The sequence below is a fragment of the Panulirus ornatus genome, chromosome 30, assembly GCF_036320965.1.
Source record: "Panulirus ornatus isolate Po-2019 chromosome 30, ASM3632096v1, whole genome shotgun sequence".
Classification (NCBI taxonomy): domain Eukaryota; kingdom Metazoa; phylum Arthropoda; class Malacostraca; order Decapoda; family Palinuridae; genus Panulirus; species Panulirus ornatus.
The window spans coordinates 2,805,400-2,824,218 of record NC_092253.1 but is presented as its reverse complement, the minus strand read 5'-3'; the positions used below and the strand labels follow the sequence as shown (position 1 = coordinate 2,824,218).

At 41.2% G+C, this 18,819-nt stretch overlaps 1 protein-coding gene across 17 annotated transcripts in view; it reads left to right on the top strand.

Moving 5' to 3' along the window:
• Positions 1–18,819, top strand: part of LOC139758319 (uncharacterized) — a 91,962-nt gene that overhangs the window by 60,328 nt on the left and 12,815 nt on the right. For 2 of the 17 annotated variants that reach the window (XM_071679569.1, XM_071679568.1), the window contains exon 1: positions 15,609–15,764. The exons of 13 other annotated variants lie outside the window; for them this stretch is intronic. Coding sequence is in view for 2 of the 4 variants with exons in the window: in XM_071679566.1 (XP_071535667.1) it covers positions 9,511–9,612 (102 nt within the window). In the remaining 2 variants the exon portion in view is untranslated. Of the gene's footprint in view, positions 1–8,960; positions 9,613–15,608; positions 15,765–18,819 lie in introns of those variants that run through there. 2 more of the 17 variants (XM_071679566.1, XM_071679567.1) reach the window with 2 other exon arrangements.

Below are 18,819 nucleotides of genomic sequence, written 5' to 3'. Positions count from 1 at the left end.
GGCACATGCCTCAGACCCAACAAATTTTAAGAGCAGCCCCTACAATATATTATCATTATCATTATTATTATTATTATTATTATTATTATTATTATTATTATCATTATTATTACTACTACTACTACTATTATTATTATTATTATCATTATTATTACTACTACTACTACTATTATTATTATTATTATCATTATTATTATTATTATTATTATTATTATTATCATTATCATTATTATCATCATCATTATTTAATGTTATCATTATGCAAACGACTGGGGCAAAAAATATGTTTTCGTAACAAATGTTCTATTTCAGGATGAACTTAGTTTACGACTATTATATTCACAACAATATTCAACCTTGAATAAGAATAAGATTTACGACTCAGAACAACCTCGTTGTGGACAATCAGTTATCTGGAGTGCTACCCCTCGACACACGTAGTGTTTGGGTGAAGCCCCTCGACACATGTGGTGTCTGGAGTGCTACCCCTCGACACACGTGGTCTGGAGTGAAGCCCCTCGACACACGTGGCGTCTGGGGTGCTGCCCCTCGACACACGTGGTGTTTGGAGTGCTGCCCCTCGACGTACGTGGTGTCTAGGGTCCTCAACTACCAGACGCGAGGTCTGTTACTGTGCCTGTTACTTGTCAGTATAACTGTTACCGCGTGTTCCTGCTTCTCGGTAAGTGTTACAGTGTGTGTATAACAGAGAAAGATGAGGCGGTACAGCCAGCCACTACCGGGGCGTTACAGCTGCTCCTGCCAGAAATATACAGTCCCTGTAGAGAGAGGCGTTGCGTAAAGGCCAGTAGGGCCCCTTACGTAAGTGAGGTCACCTATACTAGTAGGTGACACGTGGCTGGGTGAACAACGTTGTTAAGCACGACGGTAGGACCACTGAGCACCACGGTACGACCCTCGAGCGCAGAGGTATACAACTCCTGGGTCTTTGACGGCCTTTGCATTTCACCGGACGACCTTATCAGTCAGGGAAGAAGCCAAGCCATCATACCTAAGGGTCGTACAGTCGTGTTCAGGCGTCGTACTGTCGTGGTCAAGGGTCGCACTGTCGTGATCAAGGGTCGCACTGTCATGCTAATGGGTTGTGCTGTTGTGCTCAAAGGATTAAAATCCGAACCAATTTCACTAACCTTGAAAAAAGGTTGATAATGATGACACTATATTTTAATCTCAGCCAAAAGGCCGAGTAACGACAGTAATGACAATTAACCCCTGACCAACACAGAAGCTAAGGGCGGAGGATGAATCCCTCCCAGCGAAATATCTACAACACACTCGACGAACTTCAGGAAAACACGAGAAAAACCCTCCTTACTCTAGTCTTCCTTTTGGAAAGTGCCTGAGGACTGGCCCATCCTCTCATGGCGGGTAAAACTGAAAGTATTAAGAAAATATACGGTCCTTATGACTTTCCTATAAACATTTCACTCAGAACATGAATTTCATGAATTTCGATCACATCCATTCTATGAACAGCTAGGTTGAATGTGAACCGACTGTCGCGACCAGGATTCGAACCTATTCGCTCGACCCGAGGTGATCCATGAATGCATAACGAATGACGAGCAGATAACCTAATCTTCCCTAATAGGCGGTGTAGCACCCTCTACGTCTTCAGCAATGTCTTCTACCTTATCACCATCCATGAAACTGGTTATCTGTCAGTCGTACAGAGTCTTAATTACCTTCTCTTACTACAGGACTCCCGGCTCTAGTGACACACTGTCAATGTACTGAGTTAAATCCGCTGATGCATTATGGCAATGATTGGTTATAAATTTAGGCATCAAGCATACAGACTGCTCGGGTCATGAAGGCCGTCAACGTCAAGTTATAAACCATCAACTGAAGAAAAAAAAAAATGAACATCTTCCTCATGTGTTCGAGATAATCATACGTCCATACATATATATATGGCCCTCGCATCTGAGTCAGAACGAGAGCCTATGCGCTCCAATTCCTACCGAACGATCATATATGGTCTCAACCCTGATATGTACGATCGAGCAGAAACAAATATCTCTCTTACCTTATTCTCAATCATTCATCGCTGGTAATGCCATAATTCTAATTTTGTAGGTCGCGTTAAGTATTTTAGAAGCAAAATACATATCTCCCACTATAAATACAATGATTTATTCGGCTGTATGGTTGTAGTGTTGTTAGTATACAAGTGCGACAAATATCACTATTAATTTCAACTCCACTGTTAGGCTCACAGACGCTAAAATACTTCACCATAACTTCAGCACTGCTCCTTAAACTTACCAACGCCACATATTGCCCATTTGACTTCCACGCCGCTGTAATGTTTATGAGGAGCGCGGTGGAGCGGCGTGGTGGTACCACAAATAGAACAGTTTGTCCGCCTGGCACAGGTAGGGGGGGATGGATGCAAGTGGCCTGGCTCCGTGCAAACTCTCCCTGCTGACACCCTGCCAGCTGGCTCCCTGTCAAGCCAATAAGACTGGAAGGTCAATGCCAGGCTGTCAAGTGATCCGTAAAACACACACACACACACACACACACACACACACATACATACACACACACACACTTTTCTTTAAAGTGACCGATATGGAATGAAAAAAAAAAGAATATATATATATATATATATATATATATATATATATATATATATATATATATATATATATATATATATATATATATATATATTCTAACCATGAAAAGAAAATGTGCACACAGACAATAAATATCACAATGGACAGAAAGAGATGTATAGAGGGAAATGACATTTTGAGAGTTAATGAGACTGGGAAATATGAAGTAGCTGCTTTTTAGGAAGCAAACTCTGTATATATTGTCTATTTTTTAATCTGCGAGTGGAGGATATGTATACGACCAAACATGAGAAAAGACAAACACCTGCTACAAAAGAAACAACAACTATACATGGCGATAATGCTGCTAGGATTAAGATGGACTGGCCACTGAGCGAGGAGAGCAATGCCTCCGATGTTATAAGACCTTTGAACACGATAGCACTGTACGACTTTGAACACGACAGTTCGACCCCATAGGCATCATGGCCTGTGGCCCTCGACCTGATCCAGGGGTCGTACCATCTTGTTCATATATTTCATCACTTATCAAAATATGAAATTCACTCACGTCCCATGAAGCATGTGTAGCTTATATGTAGTCCTGACGTTAACATGTGAATTACGCATTATAATGAATCAATACTGTGAATACTTTTGACTATCTTTTAAGAACACATGACAGTAAATATATCATGCGAAAAGGTTCCATACCTTGCGGCCTGCCCTGTCACGTGATGGCTAAGCTTCAACACAGTGTTCCAGTTCACGTGGGCGCCAGTCAGGAAAAGAAGTCACGTGGGGTTGGTTGGCTGCTGATGTGTGTCGCTTAAATGGATAAGGACCCGCTTCGCTACACACGCAAGCTTTTTTTTTTTTTTATGTTTTCCGGGCACACGTAACCTACTTTTTTCTTCTAAATAAAATTCTGCAAGCAAAACGTATGCCACGTTCCTCCTACTTTCTCAAACGAAAAGGAAGGAGATTAGCGAGGATTTTTTTTTTACTCGAAGGCAAGGTCTTTTCCTGATGCTACCTCGCTACGGCAGGGAAAAACAGTGCATATCATCATCTTCCATAACGATAATCACTTCACAATTAATTTATCATTTTCCACGTTGTACAGCCTGGTTGCCTCTCCTGTAACTGTCACGAGGCCAGTGCTCTGCAGTTACCACCAATACAAGTGAATAAGTTTAGCTGAACGCGTAGGTTGTAAACATGTAAACACGACGGTACGACCCTTGGGTATGATGACCTAGCCTTCAACCTGACTCAGGCCAAGCCATCATACCACAGGGTCGTACTGTCAGGCACATGGGTCGTACCGTCGTGCTCAAGAGGCTGCAAGTCTTTCGGTTGCATAAGCGTCAACCTGTCGGACACACTCAGTCTAAAAGTGTTCGCTGTAGAGACTTGCCACTGGTCGAAGAGCAGGCTCACCTTTCGTGTTAGGTCTAGGTTCGTACAAGCCTAGGACACAAGAGATGTTAAACATACAAATATCAGAGATGCAGGAAGTAAAAATTATGCGTCACGGACTGATGTGCTCAACTCCATAATAAAGCTATTTCTTTTAAAAGTGACTGAACTCGTGCGTCAAAGAGGGGAGTATAAACTCTTATGGTTTACTGGAACATTAAGACAGAAATTATCGGTGACTGAAATTACAGCATAACTGGAAGTATTTGCTCTACAAAACGCATCGACAACGTCCACATTCTTTGCGATACATACAGATGTTTTTGAATAAATCTAGTACTAGCTATAGTTCTCGTGCAAAATTATCTATCATCTGGAAACACCCAGAAAACAAAAACGTTCTTAATTTTAGAAGCATTCACTTGCCCTGAAAATATTACACTAAATCGGTCGACAGTTGGCAGTGTACAACACGGCGGCAGGTTCCCCGCGAGCGAAAGTCTGTGTTTATATAAATAAGCACCACCCCCGTAACTGAGTGTTGTGAGTGGAAGACGGAGTTGCTAATATATAAGATTGTAACCTTATGGGTATTAGACATCTCTTTCAAACTCCTTTATGACATCATAATGATACATCAGAAACCTCTACCTCTGCCTGACAGATTGTGCGGTGTTTGTAAAGCGTTAGAATGAATGGCTCACTAAGTCATTCCTAACCTAACCCAACATGCTGCTCGTGTCCTGTGGTCGGTCACCTAGTCCACGTAGTACGTCCTCAGTAATTTTTGCCTCCCAGTTTTTTTAAGAAGTAGCCATGAACCAAACTGATGTCTCAATAACTAAGAAGAAACATTCATTGCTTAGCCACCAGGGTAAGGGTAGGCCTGCTACTGAATACTAACTCACTTTTGTTTTGTTTTCTCAAGTGCTGTCCTCTTTGTAATCTACTGTCTGAAAAGAAACGATTACTTTCTCATTTACTACCTGAGGTACTGTTTCTCTATCTACCGCTACCTGAAATTCTCTAACAACTTTGCTACTATTCAAAGCTATCGAAATACGATTCATCTGATGCTGCTTAGAGTCTAACCAAATACCTCATCTACAGCTAAGCTTTACCATGTGTATCACCTAATATTTTGTTGCCTTAAGTTCACCGTCACCCCATCTACAACCTGTACAACAATCCCTTCAACTAGTACACAAAATATTCAAGTTACTAAAGTGCTTTCTAGACCCCTAAATTGAAATCATTAATTTAATAACACCATCTCGTCTACAGCCATTAAAAGAGTTCTAACCACCGCCCAACGCTGTGTGGTACATGTTTTGGTGGATGGCCATACATGCACTTGACATTCCAGTCTGTATTTACTTAATCTCGCATAACTGTAGGAACAAAGGGGTCTCAAGTGTTTTTTCTGAAAAAGTATATTTTGATATAACAATCTATGAAGCAGCTGTTACACAAGTTATAGAGTGCGATGAACCTCATGAGCTATTTAACAGCGGCATCTTTTTTATGAGGATACACTTCCTTTCATCTCACTCGAGATGGTTGTTTTCTAAAAGAATATCGAAAATATGTAACATACAAACAGATATCAATGTATTTACAACTTTCCTCATATACATCGACGGGAACTAATTTTTATCTGCATTTCGCCTCAAGCACCAGAAACACTGACTCGCACTATGAAATCAAATACATCAACAATCAACAAGAAAACATGTATGCACACACGTGAGGGGCATTCATGGTTGAACTACAGTAAGTGACAACCATTTGGCTCCAGTCTGGCAGCATCTGTGTAAATCGGTTTAACACCCAGCTACCATGACCTACTTTTACTAGGCTTTTACCTAACAAGCCTCTTCACCTCAAATATCTGACCCATTCTTGGCTTCTTTCTCAATGTTTCTTTCTAAAGTATGCTTATACTTATTCACACCGCGTGTAATTTTTTTCTTAATTACTTTAATCTTTCTTACATACATCTGACCCAACCCCCACTACGTTTTTGTCTCCTATAATCACATTCACCTGAGGCGCATTTTTCTACGTTTGTATTGCTTAGACTCTTACCACACACACACACACACACACACACATACACACACACACATTCCAAAATGAATTCTAATGACATATAAGAAGCTGATGTTCAATTAGACTTTTAACCACAAATGCTAAGCCATGCGTATATCTGGTTCATGATTTCCCCCATGGAGTACCAAGTAACGCCTTCTAATCCAGTAACACAGCACTGCATAAAATTTCAGTAATACGAAGAGCTTCAGTCTGTGTAACAGACTGTCCGCGTTTTTGTGTGGCACTGCACAACCAGGTCGTCCTTAAGCTTGGTTTTACACTTTTATTTTTCTTGTTATAACATCGTAGAGTTAGCTGTGTGTTTACAGTGAAGTTCTACCTTACTTCCTATTTAACGTGATTTGTTATAGCATTAAGGCGTTGATGATTCCGTACTGAACAAAATTCTAATAACATAAACATAATACTTGTTAGTGTTAAATAACCTCAGAAGAGAGTATGGCTCCACAAACTTGGGAATGTCTGGTCAAAACACAATAATTCACCGCGTAAGGAAGTGCTCGTGAGATCATGAAGCCAAACCTAATCTTAAACCTGGCAGGAAAGCCAAACATATTCACTAACGTAACAAAGGGTTTATCCATTGGTATGAATCCCATTTCAACTCGCTCACAGCAACAAACGTTTACGGACTGAACTGCTAACCGTAATTCACTTTGGTAAATCTAAAGGATATTATCGCTTTACTCTAAATTTGGTTTCATTAGGTTCGTTGCGGATGAGTTAGGTGTGATGACTGAGATTTTCATTCTCTGGTTCAGAGCGAGGTTTGAACAAGGAAATGTAAAATCCCCACTCGAATACTTTGATTATAATTTTCCAAAGCTTCAAGACAATCCTCACCTTTTCCAGTGGTTAAACTGCAAAACAAGTCTCACAGCTATTCATATCTAAATTGTGTTTACAGTAAAAATAACCCACCTATTTTGGCCGAACAAAAGTGCAAAAGTTACATTCTAACTGACCAGTGCTTCAAACACATCGACAACTCACCTTATTTTGAAACATCTTGAGGACAATTTCCACCTGTGAACAAGAGCTAATTTGACTTCGTTCATCTTGGCAACCACCTCCGCAGTGCTCCGGGAATACTTTCTGAATATTGTAGTGATTAAAACGCACATCCAGTAAAGTATGTCTTCATTTTAAGACACAAAACATCCTGCAAGACTGTGATTCCACTCATAAACAGACACGGTTTGACCACAACACAGGAAAGTCTCGCGTGTTTGTTGACATTCGAGGACGCACGGAATGATGGTTAGAAAGGAACAACAGGGCGACGTCTTGCGATAGGGACATAAATTTTTTCAGACTGGAAAAAAGTAGTCACAAATGCATGTAAGATAAGTTTTAACATAAGATGGTAAAAGACTTTTATAAGTTATGTAATGGTCATTTAGACGTACAGTGAAAACAGACCCAAAGAATCTACCCAAGACTGCCCATCTTTTTCATATGACGAAAATGGGTAACGTGTAGACATGATAGAATAAAAATTTGTTTATGATGTAAATGTCAAGTGCGAGCATTTCCTAATGTACACCTTGTAAGGCGTGGTATTTTGTATGACTTCGCTTATTAGGTCTGTGCAAGACCGTCGCCAGAGTTGGGTGCTCGACACAGTGAACAGTAGAATAGATATACTGAGCATGGGTGATGGCGTAGCTGCCAAGGGGTTTATCATTTCTTTAATATGTGATATTCTATAATTATATACAAAGGGACTCAGCAATATTCCTTTATTACGTAATTTTTTCTCTATTTCCTCACAGGTATTAACACACATGAATTCTGTTCTTAAAGTATGTTCTGTTCTCATTCATTTTTTTTTTTTAAACATGCGAATTGTAATATCTTTAAAACAAATCATTATATCTCGCTTAAGGACAAAACCCCTGAGTAAAGTACACAACTACCAACTTCGCAGCATCCCTCTGCTGAAATGATAAAAAAGGCTTACGATAAATTTCCACAATAGACCCATTAGCAGCAGTCCCGCCGATAGAGAGAGAAAACCGGGGCAAAATTCCCGTGGCCCTGTACCATAGAAGGGGTCCGAAAGAGAAGAGAATGGATTTAGAAATGTTGACAAATGACCAAAAACAGAATATATAAGTAAACAAATCTTATCAGAGATTGTCATTTCTTTCAGTCTTTCCCTCACAAATTAGTTATATATCTTTTTAATGCACAGAAGGAATATTTGACGATATATGTTGGAAGGATAGATAATAAACAAGAAAGGCCTCCCATTTCTTTATTGTCGAACTTGCGACCAAGAGTAATCAGATTCTTTAAGGTACATTGGACTTAGCTGCGGTCCAGGTTGAAATAAATGATACTCTGGCTTGTTCGGCTCTACTCGTCAAAGGTGAGCAAACAAGTCTTGGAAGTCACTTCCTGGTATTTAGCTTTGTATTATAGGATTATGATACACTACTGAGTGTTCGTGAGGGCGACCAACTAAGCAGGCGGGCGGGAGCAGTGGTGGAGGTCGTGTCAGGTGATCCTTGACTCCTTACAACTGCAGAATACCACCTTCTTTGGCAATGTTGGATGACGCCTTTCAGTGCGACGAAACGCTCCGCTGCTCTTGCCATTCCCTAATTATAATAATTTTCGTTTTTTATGTAGTCTTGTAGGATTATAATAAATCTTCACGGCAGATTTTTCTTTACTTTGGGTATCTTACGGGAACAGGAGGTGAGGGTGATGACGCTGGAGTTGGAAGCGCAGGCTGTGACTAAAATCTCTCCTCAGGTTGGCAACATGGCGCTTGAGGAGCCTAGCTTGTAACATGTTTCCGAGCATACCGTCACTCTGACGTTGATCCTCTGGTAGGCTAACGTTTGCTAGGGGCTCTTCGTTTGACTGGCGAAGTCGCAAGACAAAGGCACCGAAAAGCTCTCGAACTAATCGAAGACGAGTTACTTGGTTGTGCCGGGCAACCGAAAAAATCGTCTGGAAGGGTTAAAATACATCGACCGCTGCACACGGGTAAAGTTACTTCATTACCTCCAGAGATCGTCTGAGCGTAATCAAGAACACTACTTGCCTGCAAGTCGGAGTAACCACGAAAGCAGAAATCGATATTTGGAGCTTCTGTTGCGTGGCCCTTCATTAGCTCCACTGACATCGAGCTGTTGGTGCATCTTTGGTCGCCTCCAGTTACAGCACTTCTCCAGTCGTTTACATTACCACCAGCGTATGATACTCCTCCATCCATCGTCCAACCTCTTGAGATTTTCTCACCACTTCCGATACCATATCTATACAGTGGTGAAGAACACAGTAACCAACTGCGCCCTACGGCTAAACGGGACTCTTGCGCCCAGAAGAGATCCTCGATTAATACCAGTGTGCATTGTCCAAACCCGCCGCTCTCATGAGGCCCCTGTTTAACACCCGCGGGCTCCTCCGGTTTAGAGTTCGAGTCCCGAGCCCGATCGCCGAAGAGCGAGAGAGTTACCACAGCGTCGCTGACAAGGTTAGTATACCTCCGCTTGAGGTCTTAGGTTCTACATTGACAGTTATCTAAGACTGAGTGTTTGTTTGAACGTAGTGTACATTAGAGTCAGTTGGCAATGGATTGTGTTTTCTTGTATCACTTCTCTTCAGGTCCTCTTTCAAGGTAAAATTGGCTATGTGGAATGCCGCTTCGGATTGTGGTGGTCAACATCTCAAAAATCTTAAGACGTTTTAAAGTTACTTAGTGGTGATTGCCGACTAGTTGGCGACTGTGGATCATTCGTCATTTAGCCCACTAGTTTATTTTCGACGTTTCCCATGAGTCACCTCTGGGTTTCGTTGAAGTGGAGCTTCCCTATTAAGAATTGGATAAAGCTGTTTTGCTGACTGTTTTCCGGAGACTTAAAAATTGCGACGGGAATGAGTTCCCGTCCCGTGATCCCAGTGGACTTCATGCAGTCAATTTCAATGATCTTTTCACTCATCAGAATCGATATTTGCATGATTCTCGATGTACGAAAACTATATTTGCACGGGAAATGTCATTGAATCGAGAAATAAAGCGGAAATAAAAATCATTTACACTAGCCGGCAAAACAATATTTCACTCACCGGGCCGACTAGCAGAAACAATGCCTTCAAATGCCATTCTCCAACATTTGGTCCAGCATACAAAAAACTCAGATTTTTAGAATCATTGCCAAAGTGAGTGTATTACCAAAAACATTATGAAATGTTTATATATTTCACCCCTACAAATATTTGACAAACGACAAAGATGCAGAATAAAACTGATTTTTTCCCCCTAGGCACAGGATACTGTTCTGTGGGTTTTACAAAGGACCACTATGTAAAATGTACGTATAGCGTAACCTACAAGCACTTAACTGATTACGAGAAATACTACCTCTGGCGCTTTAACGGAACCACAACTATATGGTTAATGTTGTTTGTTTGTTTTAATCAACTTATTGCCCCCTAGGGCGCCAAACCAATACAGTTACAATAAAGTGCATAATGAAATGTAAAAGGCCTTAATACCACGCATGACACATACAACTATTCCGTTTAGTCGTCTCCGACAGAGAAGACTAACTGCATCCAGGATACCATACAGTTCACAGCATGTAGAGCTGAAGCTGTCAGGAAGTCTGCGGCCTATAATGTTCAGTTATAACCGACGTTATTAAAACGGAATGTGTTGAGACTGGCGACTGTTATGCCATGTAACGCTCCAGACAATCATGACTGCGATGTATGTGGAGTTTTGCCAGAGCGTGATGAGACGATGAGACATTACCGAACTCCCAGACTAACAATCAGGGAGCATCATAATTACTAAGTAGCTAAATCAAAACATGAAATGAATTACGGTTAGCGAGGCACCGTTACTGACATATCCATGAGTACTTATTATATTTTGGTGTCAAGAAATAAAGTTTCAGGGCAAAATGTACAACACATTACCCTTCTAAGTGGGAGGCCGATTTAAAGACTCGGATAGTAATGGTGACACGAACGTACTAATTCGCAAAAATACTATATAGAATTTACTAATTTTGTCAACTGAAGTCGGTGGAAAATGCTGCGCTGATGCTAAACCAAAATTAACAGTATTTCGTCAGCAGATTACATAGTATAGCTGCTATTTCATCAAAAGAACCTGATAATGTACGTTTTGCTTCATGTAATTCGTTTTTTTTTTTTTTTCCAAAGGGAGTAATAATTCTGGCACTCATAGACTGACGTCTTTTATCACTAGCACACGAAGCGATACACACCTGGTCCACCTCATATACATCAGGTAATGCGAAAATAATTTAAAGCAGATTTACCCACTGAGCACAACGGTGTGACACAAAATATTGGTACGACCATTGGGTATGATGGCTCTACATTGTAAAGCCAAAAGTCACTCTAGCGATGAAAGATCCAATGTCAGCTGTCCTTTACGCTCATCGTATGTTTCTCTCTGTAAGTCTTTGCCTGTTTCTTAAATATCCATTAGCTTCACTCAGTGTAGTCCATCATTGTCTGCAAATACTCAAGCACTAATTCTATTGTGGTTTAGGCTGAGTTCGGGTTACGAATTTTAATTCACGCTTATCTCGCTTGGTCTCGTGTCCCGGCTGGGCTGACCGTGTGTACTGATGCGGTGCAACGCCATCTGTCACAATGTAAGGATGACTCACGCACGATTAGTAAAAAAAACAGTATTTACCTTTTGTTTTGCTTTATCATTCTCTATAATGTCTTCCTCATATATATATATATATATATATATATATATATATATATATATATATATATATATATATATATATATATATATATATGATTTCATTGTCGCAATTCTAAAAACTTCATTCTACATGATCTCTACCGACTGAGCCATACTGTCTCTCCGAGATGGTTTGTTTAAAACTACTTGTGTATGTTTATCTTTAAGCGCTTTCCCAGTGTTTCCTCCCCAAGTTTCCCCTTGTGTCATGCAGTCCTCTCAATCCCAGCTTCGTAAAACCTTTCCTTACTGTGCTCAGAATACTGTAAATCACAAGACCCTTGCCTTCCGTCATTTTTTTTCTTTTTTCACGAAATGTGATTGCAGTATTTTCAGCCTGTCTTCATAAAATCCAGACTTGCCAATTCGGACACTTTCAGTGTCACATTTTTACACTCCTTCCCACCTCACATGATTTTTTAAACTGGGGTTACACACAGATAAACCACATTCGTTTAAGTCTCATGCACGCGGTAAAAATTTTCTTAAACGTGATGTTCTTGGGTCTTCTAGTAATATATAAACTTTTGTAAAATTCTCTTCCGCGCGTCAAATGAAAAATATTTTGTATTAATTTCCTACGATCTTTCTGTCTGATTCCTTTAAATTCCCTCCAGTTAATCTATAGTTCTGCCGAGGTTGTTCTGATCACCTTCCCATTCTTACCACATGACGTTTACTACATCTACCAACCCTTTTAAGATTTCACAACCTTTCACCTCAATTCTGCCACAAGTACTGCATTATCTGCAATCATTTCAAAGAGCGTATTTTCTTGTTCCTTTGATAAGTCATTAACAAAATCAAGAGAACACAGAGCCTTAAACCGTTCCTTGCAGAGCTCCACTTATGACTCCTTCCCATGTTGGGCAACCCCGAGTGCATCACCATATACCATGCCTCAGAATTCAAAATAGTCAACTCTCATCATCCTTCTTACTGTTCATCTGGTAACAAAAATCAACTTGGTTCGTACATGTGCGCATGTTATTCTGTAATAAGTGTATGTAGGCTGATGAACTCGCTTTCCTCATGTCTCATCAAATGTGATTCTTGTCTGAGTGGCTTGTAATTCCTGTTTTCCTTCCTGTGTGGCGACCCGCGGGGCGCGAGGCGTCACCTGCTTGGCTTCTCAGTTTCTCGAGTGTTCCCGAACGTCGACGCTGGATTCATCCACTTTCCATCTTCTCAGTTTTACATTCACCATTACTAAGGTCTTTCGTATCATGCCAAGCCTCTTTGCACTATTGCAGATGCCTCATTCTCCTGTTAGCATTTCCTAGGCATTTACGTTCACTGTAAAATTCTTTTTTACTATCCTACAGCCTAACACGACCTCAGTGTTTTCTTTTTTTTCAGTCGTTCTGTTCATATTTGGTCTTCAAAACATTTTTTTTCGTTATGTTGCACCGTCAACAATAGTAAAACAATAGCGTAAGAATGATACAGCAAATCTCGTGACAAAGGATTTTTTTTTTTGTTAGTAATATTGCCAGTGAAGCCGCCTCCATTGTCTTACTACTGCACTAACGCTGTGTTCAAAGGGTATCTATTGCTTCATATTAAGAGGATTGAATGATATGATCGTCATTCATGAGCTATTGGTGTTATGATTAATCTGAACAGGTCTGCGGTGATTGTTTAATAATTCGCGAATAACGATGAGATTTTTCCCAATGATAATCACGTTTTCATTCTTGTATTTACATACATATAATAGAATGGTGTAAATTTGTTAAGAAATAATCCATTTAAGTTTCCTTACTTAAACGACGGTATATAGGGCTCAGTAGCAACTAATACACTTGTCCTGCTTCGAATGTAGTAATACCTCAGTGAGGAAACTCATTCTGAGCAGTATACTGGATGAGTGACGGAGTCTTTCTCATCCGGGAATCTACGCCCATTAATCGCTGAAGTAGCTCACCGGAGCAGCGAAGTCCATTTAACCGTGGCCTAACCTTGGCCAAATATGTACGCTATTTTCCCGTTGAATGAAGACGTCCTATAGAGCAAGAGAGAAGCTTAAAGATCAAGGCCATTTATTTACCAAGATGGTTACGCTTAATCATCCCGTCACAGGGAGAAACCTAAAGGTCAGGTTTGTTAACCTCAACTCTTGCTCGGCAGATGTGAATTGCTCACCCGCCATATAAGCACACTGAAATTTTCCGGGCCGACATTAACTTCATGTGGCGACGTGATAGCGAACAGGATAGCCAGCCAACCGGGCAGCAACTCAATTAATACCTGTGACTCTTAGGATGCATTAGCTTAGTATCTGCCCCGAGCACAAAGGTAAGGTCTTATAGGCCAGGCAGTCATACTGTCGTGCTCTAAGTGTCGTTATGGTCGAGCTCAAGGATCGTTCCGTTTTGCTCAAGGGCCGTGCCATTGTGCTCTGAGGCTTGAATGTCGAAAGTATTTTTTTTTTCTCTCTCTCTCTTTCGTCTCCTTCACCTGTAGCTAACCGTAAGATATGCTAGATTGCTTCCGTCCAACACCGGTATACAGAAATTTGCACAAAACTAAAGTGAAAAATGTACAACAACCACATGAACGGAAACAGCACAAAGAATATTAATAAGAAAAACATTATGACCTACTTACATACGTTCGCATAAAACAAGGATGATCCAGCGGTTTGTGCTTGTTGCCACAAATATGGTTACGTTTTTTTTTTTTTTTTTTTTGCATCATGGACTAAGTAGGTAAGAAATTATATGACTCGCCAACAAAAACCGTACACTGAATGTTTAAAAGTCTCTCTAGGGTTGATTTTCCTGGCGGTTGTATACCTTCACGTCTCTCCTGTCATGACTCAACTAATTTACACAATGAGTCAGTGAGTGTTTTTGCATGTTTGCATACGATTATCCTCCCCCTTGCCTTCACCGGGTATAGCTCAATATATTGGTGTATGAGTCTGGGGGATCACTTTCCATCATGGCGGATGGCGGCGGTCTGTGTGAGCGGAGGTTCTCACACCGCAATGGTCGGTCATGCGGGGCGTGAGTCATGCAGAGGAACTGGTAAATCTTGTACACCGTGAGAGACAGGGGGGAACTTGAGTACGAAGAGAGAGAAGGAAAGAAAGGGTACTCTGGGAAGGAAAAAGAAGAGGGCGAGGCGAAGGAAAAAGATAGGAGTGAGGGATATATAAACAAATACCAGGAAGAATATTAAAGCAAACAGAGAGAGAGAGAGAGAGAGAGAGAGAGAGAGAGAGAGAGAGAGAGAGAGAGAGAGAGAGAGGCAGCCACTCATCGTCAATCAAATATCCACACTCGAGTCGGTTCACCATGCATGAGGACACCGTCCTAAACAGCGCACACACACACACACACATTACTATCGGACATGTGTACGTGAAAGCTGGAAATGCCGTGTTGGGTGTGGCATCGAAACCAATTCCTTGCAAAAGTCTCTTTATAAAACTGTGCGGTAACTGGTAAGGCTGAGGAACTGTGGGTCAAAAGGGTGGGATTTTAATTAGATATACCATAATGAATCGGACCGTTGCAGAAGCAGAGTGAAAGCTGTGCAATAGTACGTGGTGTTTACTTAAAATGAAAGTACCAAGTGTAGCGATGTTCCATCCTTCGCTACGTTAAACGTTAGCTTACGTTACATCAGTCGTAATTGATTCAGGTATGCTGAACATGGGAGATAGGAGTGATGAATTTGGGATGGAGCTACAGGTGGCGCCATGGGTACAGCACAATCAATGCTAGACCAGTAAGCTGCCAGGAGCAAGAGCGGCCGGTGGTGGTTGCTGGTAGCGGGGGCGGCCGGTGGAAGGCGGTGCTACAGCCACTCAGCGAGATAGTGCTGGCGCGTCCACACGTTCAGCTCACTGGCGAATATCTTGGCTTCCTCTTCTAGTGGCAGTAATTATCAATGTGTATCATTTATCATAAAGTCGATAATAGTGACGATTAATATGTTTGGAAATATATTATGATAGAAAATGATGTTACTGTGTGTAGGAGTGCGGTAACTCAAGTAATGTTACTGGTGTATATAACTTGACTGTGACAAAGTGAAAAGTGGCATAAGGTCAGCTTACATTAAGTACAAAGTTGATTGGTATCCATGATAAATAATTTAACAGCTTATGAAAAGTTGAATGACCCACAACACGACATTAGCTTTTAGATACTCGAGTGAAAGACGAGTATCAGTTGTGAGTGAGGTGTTTTTCATGAATTCTGTAAAATTTAGCTTGTTCATAAGTAAGAATGATCAAGTTGACGAGGATTCCTAGCTACCAGTCGAGAAGAGTGAAAAGGGAGAAATTGTAGTATTTCCGTGGGCAGCGCACAGATGAAGCCATGCAGTCGGTTTAGTTTTCTAACCTTATTGAATTGGTTCTCGGCAGCTTCTCACACGTTGCTCTAGTCACGGAGGATATTGTAAGTCTTCTTTGTAGTTTGCAGGACAACTCGTAAGAGCTAGAATGTTAATGTTGTACACAAATGCTGAAATACTGACACAAATATTGATAAAAGAAAGCGAACATATGTGAGCGGGTTAAGCTGATTTAGTGGTCTCTTGGATTCTAAAGATTTGTGTTGGCTTTGCGAGAGCAGGGTCAAAAGTTGAGGTCATATGGTGAGTTTCTACACGGAAAATGCAATAGGGATTCAAGTTACGGGAAGGGGGTAAGGCCTGGTGTGTCGTGAGGACTTTGGACTGGGCGAGGAAGCGGGAACCCCGAACTTAGGAGTACGAGAGGAAGGCATGAGAGGTGTTTAGCCACCCTTCCTCCAACCACCACCATTAAGGGAGTGGGGGGTCAAGGTGGTCATGGGAAAACAGGGGCCCCTCCCCAAATCCTTGATTTTCGTAAACTGGGGAGTTGGGGGTTAAATAGATGAATATAATATCTTATCTTTCAATGTGTCTGGAATATTGTAGAGTACTCCAGATATTTTGGTGAAAGTTTCATTACCGTGTGGTTTTACTGGTGAGAGTTCGAACTGAACGTTTTTCCTTTCTTTTTTTTATATCACAATGATGGAACAAATCCTCATATATATATATATATATATATATATATATATATATATATATATATATATATATATATATATTGTGTGTGTGTGTGTGTGTGTGTGTGTGTGTGTGACAACATATTTGTACGCAATGACAATGTAAAAAAGTTAATGTGGACAGCATACAAAAAATTGAGTTGTATGATTGTGGAGAAGATTCGAAGGATGGTGCCCTGAGTGTACAATTCCCTCTCTATAACGTACCAAAAACGAAAAGTTTTCTCTTTACAGTTATCATACTACCATTCATCAAGATTCACATTTTAGAAATATGTCGTGACTAATGACCTGAACCTGAAGAGACATGTAAAAGGTCAGGTCATTACACCCAAGGGTCGTAGCGTCGTGCTCATGGGTCCATAAGGTTCACCGTTGCATTTCCTGTTGCCGGGCCACAACTTAACCTGCACTAACCTATCATAACAGCGTGACAAGTACATTGTGTTTGCCATTCGTCGTTAGTGGCCATCATCAGAAGAGGACGCTGCCGAAATGTTCTGGTTTAGTTAGCTTATTGAGTGAAAAAAGCTGTAAGTGTACTAAAACACGTAGGGAAGAAAGTTTTTGCTGTAATATTAGGAATTAATATGATTATTAGAACGGAATGACGTAAGTGAATCATTAGACCGATAAGTAAAGAGACCTTCAATTAAGTGGTGTTACTTGTGTGATAACTGAAGTAAAAAAAACTTGGGAGAAAGTGGTCGTGAACTTGTGTGATTAGTTGAGTGGAAAGTTGCGAGGAGAGTACAACCAGACAGCACTACGTGCACGCTGGGCGGATGCATGTTACATGAAGAAATCTGCATTTTGAGTCAGTTCCAGTTATTAGATGCATAAGAAAGTCGGAAAACGATGAAGTGATGGTCTGAAGTCGAGGTTATCTGCTGGAGGACAATACATGGAAAAGTCAGACAATGAGGACCTGGTGGTCTACAACATAGCTATCTGTTGTCACAGTAACCTAAGATCCCAATCCACATAGATGGAAACAGGATGGTACAGCAAAAATCTAAGAAAGGCACGTAAATGTGTAAGATGTGAATTACTGAGCAGTGGACTGATGTTCTAATATTGGAGTGTGTGAGTAACCGAGTCGAAAGGTCAACGGCCAGTGTGACTGGTGGATTAAGTGATTAGGTTAGTGTGAGAGGAAGCATGAGCTGGTGGGTGGGTAAGCGTGTTTGTATGTAATTACATATTGTACGGGGGAGGAGTTTTAAATTCGTGAGGCCTCCCCATCTGTTGAACATTGTTTTAAAAAACTTTACGTTATAATCACGTAACCCCTCACTCTCTTTTCTGATGGGCAAATTTGAGGCCACTAACCTTTCCCTATAACTAAGCTTTCCTGATTGCGCGCGCGCGTCCACCACCGCTGAGTGGAGAAACCCTGAAGAAAGTGAAATTGTGGTTGTACCTTGCCTCCAGGCCAGGCTTTCCCTGCCTCAGCCCGTGTTGAGCTGCGGCAGTAGAGTCTGCGGTGAGCTGCTGAACAGCGTCTGTGATGAGCTGTGGTCCACGGTAGCGAAGGTGGGGATGGGCAAGAAGTCGTCTACGTGTGTAGGAGGCAAGATAATCATCCCGAGCTATGCTTGCGGGCGGGCAGGAGGGAGGGAGGTAATGGAATGTGAAGCTCTGGAAGTGTGGCGACTTGACGGGTCTTCTGCGGAGAACGATGCGGCCAAGTGAATCCACGACACCCTGGGCAGTAGGCGACAGGATGGGGTTGAATTAGAGAATGAGAGGAAATGATTGTACGAGAAACACGCATCAACGGTCAAAGTGATGCCGCAAAGCCGCTCCTATATTAGTCCTAAGCTCATTAATAAATACTGCACTACGTATTTGTAAGGTTTCGAGCACACGGAGTCCCGAGTGGGCCATT